The 7,172-nt window shown below is 39.0% G+C and overlaps 1 protein-coding gene across 1 annotated transcript; it reads left to right on the top strand.

Moving 5' to 3' along the window:
* The first annotated feature begins 544 nt into the window (after positions 1-544).
* On the top strand, positions 545-3,266 carry LOC131055079 (pentatricopeptide repeat-containing protein At2g13600). Its single transcript, XM_057989721.2, has 2 exons — positions 545-643; positions 918-3,266. The coding sequence occupies exon 2, from the start codon at positions 981-983 to the stop codon at positions 2,727-2,729; it is 1,749 nt and encodes a 582-aa protein (XP_057845704.2). The 5' UTR covers positions 545-643; positions 918-980; the 3' UTR covers positions 2,730-3,266.
* Positions 3,267-7,172: the final 3,906 nt, after the last annotated feature.

The following is a 7,172-nucleotide window of genomic DNA, read 5'->3' as shown; positions in this document are numbered from 1 at the left end:
TGTTAGTTAAATATATATATAATTTATTAAAAATATATAACTAAGTTATATTTATTATTATACATTATATGGAATAGCCAGACGTCTCTTTGCTTTATCATTTCACTTGCCTTTCAAAAGAGAATGAGTGTTATTTATTATTTGAAATGATTAAGCTAATAACTACTTAAGAAGACGATTATTTAAAACTCGTCATAATAAACAAATAAGTTTCTTTGCAAATAGTAATCAACAATTAATAATTACCATATGAAACAAAATATAAGGAGTGTAATATGCTATATTCAATGAGAATATAGTAACAATAACAAAAAGAATCTTCACGTATATCTTTCTCTCCCTCTTCTCTCTCCATATCTCTATCCGTCTGCATATCTTATTGTTGTATATCTCTATTCTTACCTTATCTCATCAATCTATATCTCTTTATCTTCCTCTCTATTTACGTATATCTCTTTATCTTCCTCTCTCCCCTCGTCTCTTTTCCTTCCCATACCTCTATTATATCTATATCTATATCTATTTGCCTTTCTATCTCTATATCTCTATATCTTTATATTTCTTCTTCCTCTTCTTTTACTTTCTAATCTAAAATAACCACACTAGATGGACTCAAAGGCAATTTGGTGACCATCAAACTCAGGTAAACGTATAATTGACAAGAAAGCCCATTTTCTCTTTGAGAAAGCCATGGTGTTCCACGCCTAAATCTGTATGTGGATTGCCATTTTGAGCCCGCCGTATCATTTTGATGATTCGGTTTATTCTTAAATTATATACTCATTGGGATATTCTAAATTTGTAGTCTACATTTAGGAGATGTCTCTTGGATGTTCAAATGCATTGTTTTAGTTGTGGATTGTATCAATGATGGAAGAATTCAACCATTTGTATAATCTGAATTTTCTGTCGTACAGAACTCTATAAAAATTGCCAATCTCATATGGATTTAAGGTGAGGCCACACCCATTTCACTGTCGATGGTTATATTGAGGGCAAGCTTTTTCTGTAGAATCGCTTCATTCACAAGTATAGCTAAGTATGAGCGTATTGCGGACGCATGCCATTTGTCTGACAAAATGCCTCAGCGAGACGTATCATCCTGGAACCGTTTAATTACAGGGTATGCGAAAACTGGAGATTTAGAGAATGCACGCTTAGTGTTTGATGGAATGCCTGAACGAGATGTGGTGTCTTGGACTGCTCTGATTTCGGGATATGATCAGTATGGGTTCAGCAGCGATGCCCTGAAACTATTTTCTCGGATGGTATTCTCGGGAGTAAAACCGAATCAAGTCACACTTGTTAGCACTCTCAGTGCGTGCGCCCGGCTATTATCTGTAAACCAAGCAAAACAAGTGCATGCATACTCTATTGGAACTGGTTTTGAATCTAGTATCTTTGCTGCGAATGCACTTATCAATGCATATGCAAAATGTGGAAGTCTAGAAGATGCACGTCAAATGTTTGATAAAATGCCTGAACGGGATGTTGTCTCCTGGTGTACCATGATGGGAGGATATGCCGAAAATCAGCTGGGTAAGAAGGCTATGGACCTCTATTGTAAAATGACGAAGGATTATGTAAAGCAAAATCACGTTTCCTTAATCACTGTCCTGACTACCTGTGGGAGTTTAGCAGCATTAGTACAGGGTAAAATGGTCCATGCTCAAGTTGTTAGGACAGGATTCCATATGAACTCCGTTGTTGGAAATGCCGTTGTTGATATGTATACCAAATGTGGAGCCATGAGAGAAGCTCATCGACTATTTGATAAAATGTTTGGAAGCGATATTGTGTCATGGACTACGATGATGGTGGGCTTTGTTCAGAATGGTTATAGTGAGGAAGCTTTGAAACTATATAAGAAATTGCTATGGACAGATGTTAAACCAGATCCATTCACCTTTGCAAGTATCCTGGGTGCTTGTGCCAACTTGATAATGTTAGAGCTAGGAAAGCAACTCCATGCCCATGTCATTGGCACCGGACATGAGATGTCTGTAAGTGCGGCAAGCTCTCTTGTTACCATGTATTCCAAATGTGGGAATATAGATAATGCAGCTCAAGTCTTTGACAAAATAAACTGTAAGAATTTGATCTCATGGAATGCCATGATTGCTGGATATGCTCATAATGGAAATGGTGAGGAGGCTCTACAACTCTTGGAAATGATGTTAGAAACCAATATAAAGCCAAACCATATCACTTTCCTTGGCATTCTGTCTGCCTGCAGTCATGCTGGATTAGTGGATGAAGGATGCTATTATTTTGACATGATGAGAAGAGAAAATAATATTTCGTTAACGAGTAACCACTATGGCTGTATGATTGACCTACTAGGCCGTGCTGGGAGAATGTACCAAGTTGAAGATATTGTCAACAACATGCCCATTGAACCTGATGCGTCATTGTGGCAAACATTGCTTGGTGTCTGCAGCATTCATGGCAACGTGGAGCTGGGAGAACGTGCGGCAAAAAACTTAATTCAGTTGGAACCCAAAAATTCCTCAGCTTATGCGCTAATGTCAAATGTATATGCTGCAGCCGGTAGGTGGAAAGATGTGGCGAAGGTAAGGAAAATGATGAAAGACAGGGGACTGAAAACACTGCCAGGGTGCAGCTGGATCCAAGTGAAAAACTGGGTCTATACATTTCTAGCAGAAGATACATCAACCCCACTACCAGAGGAAATATATGCAAATGACAATGATATAGAAATTGGCTAGCCAGATGAAGGAAACAAGGTATGTTCTTATTTCAAGTTCTGTCGCTGCTGAAGAAGAGATCAGGCAATAGAAACTTTTCTATCAAAGCAGAAGGCTATCCATTGCTTTTAGGGTTTGGGTTCTTCACCTAGCTAGCTGGAACATCCATATGAATTCCCAAAAGCCTTAAGAGTAAATGGTCACTATGACACTGCTATTTGGATACCAAATATTACTTCAAGAACATTATTGAAGGGATACCAAATGGGTACATCACATCAATTACTGTTTAAAAAACCTGCGAGTTACTCACAGACTCGCGAGCCAAAAGTATTCGGCTATTTACCCGCCAGAAACTCGCCTGCGGAGTTAGAGTTCCCACGAGAAACTCACCTGCCTAGATTTTAGCGAGTACCTGCCGAGTTCTCACGAGAAATTCACGTCTAATTTTGGGCAAGTACTCACCTAGTTTTGGGAATTTTTGACCCCAGTACATTTCAGAAACTCTCCAGCTAAAGGAAAAAAATAATGAATTTCTTTCGAAATTGTTTTTCAAATACTTTTCTATCGTTGTGAATTTCAATTTTCCTAGCTATTTTCTTATGCCTTTTAACAGTATTTGTATGTTTTTTATTAGTTAACAGTATTTGTATGTTATTCAAACAGTGTTTGCTGAGTTTTTTCCAAATCTGAAATTTCGGAGGCAAAATTTTGTCCTGTTAATCTTCTGCTCTCCGAATATTTGTACTATGAAACGAACCATGGTTTACCACCTGATAGAAACCATGTTCCTACAAGAATAGAATAACAGTGGTAGAACAGAAAGTATAGTAAAATATTTAGTCTCCTAACACCTGAAGTCATTAAAGATATTTTAGAGATGGAGAAGTTGATAAAAAAGGAACAAGAAACCAGGAGTAGAAAAGTGCTGCTATTAGAGATTTGAGGAACAGGCAAGATAAGTGCAACAGAATTGTTATGACTAAGATGCAAGAGTTTATTCCCATGTTACTCATTTTATTAATTGCATTTTGAATCTCATGGCAAGTTGTAAAGAGGTTGTAGATGGAATGCTTTCCAAATTTTAAGGCTCTTGTAAAGGATAGCGGAGTGTAAGAGTAGAGGGGATGGTGCATCTATAAGGCTAAAAAGTATGCGATAAGGTGTACGTGCCCCATGAGAACTAAAATCTTATTTTTTTAAATCTGGTTTCTTATCTCATCTAACCTGATCACCTCAAAGGAGTTTATCTAAATTTGGTCTCTCTTCCCACCATCAATTTTGCTGAGACTAATAAAAAGAAATTGGCCATCCTGGGTTATTCCAGGGCTAAACTTATCTGCAAGTGAACTGTTTTATCCATTTCATCATCATTGGTACTGCGGTCTGTGCCCTTTTATCTCCCGTACTTTTGAAAAAGGAGGTAGATAGGTTTTTAATTGACCGTTTAATGTGAAGTAGGGGAGAGAACCCAATAGCACAGTGGAGTCCAATAATTATGTATATACTGCATATTTCTATGGCTCATTTAAAGCATGTTGAGTCTTTCAACCTTTGCTTAAATATTCTACATGCTACATACAAGATATCCTGATTATGCATGTATAACCAATATTCACATATAGTCTTCAAGAACATAGCTTACTACATATTACTCACATATCACTTTCTTTCTATCAAGCTTTGGACAACTTCTTTTAATCCCCTTACTGAACCACTAAATGTGCGTCTAGTATGGGTTCGCCTTCCTAATCTTCCTCTCCAATTCTAGGAGCATTCTTGCTACAAGGCCATTGGTAACTCTATGGGTCGTTTCTTGAAGGTGGATGATGCCACGTCTTCTATGGGGCACTCTACCTTTGCTGGAATTTTAATCGACATTGACATCTCTTTGCCTCTCCCAAGAGATGTGGTTCTTATGGTTGGGGATAGGCCATGGACTCAATTGTTGGATTATGAGGGCCTCCCCTTTTCTTGTCAGAAATGTTTCTCAACAGATCATCTTGCTTCAAACTGTTCTCTTCCATGTCATTCCATGTCATAGAGGTGCTCCTATTTGGTGGAAGGATGCTACTGCAGATCATTTGATGGTCAATGCTTTGGACTTTGATTATGTTGGCTCTTCTCATGAGGACAATGTCACTTCCCGAGATGAAGTTGTGTCTCTCACTACTACGGAAGCTTCTATTGATCCTCTTGTTTCTACTGTTGTGGCCTCCTCTGTTCTTAAGGCCCCCACCTCTATTACTCTTGTTCTATAGCTCCATTCTACTCCTGTTGAACCTATATCTGTTGTTGTTCCATCATAACAGTCTGCTGTTGTTGCTGATGGAAACTCTACGAGGTCCTCCCCGCTCGATCCTTCCTTTGAGGGCCCTAGTGATAGTATTGTCTAGACTGTGGTTTGTCGCAGGCAGAAGGGGAAGTCTTCTGCCCTCGCCCAAACCCCTCTTTGTTAAGGACTGGGTGCTTCTCCCCACCTTGAGTTGCACTTTAGGTTGTTGCAGATTGGATAGTTTATGTGTTAACTTGTCTAACCTTGGTTTGTTTAGGGTTCACTCCCCTGGTTTGTATTTTCTCTTTGTTGCCTCGAGCTTTGTACTAAGGGTCAACATCCTCATTTTTTGTTGTTTTTTTAATCAAAAACATATTACTCAACGAATATGTAGCCCTTTTAGATTTTGGAAATCAATATATATCCAATCATGTCTTGGGTTGTGATTTACTACAATGTCATGAAAATATATAGGCACATGTCCCCAACACCACCTAGACTATTTATAGGATTGTTCTATAATGTTGTAAATTGCATCCTATACAATTTCATATCACATATGCCTTCTCTTTAGTAATAATTAAGACGTTTATGCTCTTTATCTTTAATCTTGATCCAAAGCATCCTCTAATGCCCCACATGTTCGATTCCTCAACCATTAAGTTTGATTTTCAGCCAAATGGATGTGCACTGCATAGACGTCTCTGCAACACACTAGCATCCCACAAAAACCCGCAACCGTGCTAGTCGTGAGGACGTTACACTTACCATATCTTGGTAGTGTAATGCCTCTACCAACTTGCACCAACACTGAGATTCATTTACCTTTGCTAAAACATCCTCATTTTACCTCCAATACAATTTTTGAACTTCATTCACTTCTTGCATTCCCAAATTCTTGAACAGCTCTCTTCTATTCACAACACTCTTGCACTCACACCAACACTCTCACTTGGCCTTGCACACCCCATTATCCACTATTTTCCTTGCTATGATGATATCTTGTAATCTTATTATTATCATATGAAGGTGATGCAGGAGCATCCCTGATTCATAGCAATCTTGCATCAACCAAAATTATTTCCTTTATATTTTGTTTTTTGTTTGCAGTTTCAACATTTATTTCTGTGTGTCCTAGATTTGGCTCACCAGAACCTATGGAGTTGAATTTTTCTTGAAGACTTTATCATCTTCCTTATTCCCAAACCATGGAGCATTTGGATCATTTTTTGGCAAGTTATCACTACCGGTTTTCAAGACAGTTTTTTGTTACCAGTTGCTTGGACCTATTTGCATTGGTGATCTACTAGATCCCTTTCGTAGCTTGAGGAGCCCTGAGCATTGATTTCGATGTTCCTTAGCGTATGGCCAACCTTTTCCCATGATCTATACTTCATCCTTTGGATTTTTCGGAGGAATTTCTTTGGTGGAGACCAACCTTGGTTTTGCACGTTAGGTCTTGTTCTTCAGGTTTTGATCCCTTTTTGGGTCGACCGGATCCCCTTGGATCATATAAATCATTTTAATAGAGCATTAGAATGTAATCAAGAAGTTAGACTGAGCATAGAAGATAGATCTTAGGATTTGAGGTCCCTGTTGTGACTTGTTTTGTATTTTGAGCATGTTTTAGCAGGCCCGTGGGCCGGTTTTTGTAACCCGGTTGTTATCGGTTGGTTGTAATCAGTTTTCATGATATAATTCAATCTCTTATGCATTGCCTTCATCATGTCCCTGTGTTTCCGTTGTGTTTACTCTTGCTAACCGGTCTGGACTGATCTCTTTGAGCTCCCTCCTAGTCGGTGACTGCATAAAGTGGTATCAGAGCGAGCTTTCGTTCCGGAGATTGCGTTGTCTTGAGAATGTGTTGTAGGGTGGTGGACTGTGGATCCTACCTATAGCTGTAGAGGATTGGCGTAAAGATGGTGCTAAGAGGAACTAGGAATGGTGGAGCGCATGGGAATGTAGACCCTACTGTGATGGAAATGTTGCGAAGAATAGCAGCTCGGTTGGAAATCGTGGAGACAACCCAGAGAAGAGGCTGACACATTGAAGATGTAAGTGAAGATGAAGGAGAAGAAGCCCCAACAGAACAAGTAAACCCACTGGCGATTGACCCTGATGAGGAAAGGTTTTTGAGGGTTTTGAGCAGGGGGAATACTAAACCTCATTTTACCCCACCGGAATATGAT

Source organism: Cryptomeria japonica, chromosome 5 (assembly GCF_030272615.1).
Source record: "Cryptomeria japonica chromosome 5, Sugi_1.0, whole genome shotgun sequence".
In the NCBI taxonomy this organism is placed as follows: Eukaryota; Viridiplantae; Streptophyta; class Pinopsida; order Cupressales; family Cupressaceae; genus Cryptomeria; species Cryptomeria japonica.
This window is presented reverse-complemented; position numbering and strand designations above follow the sequence as displayed.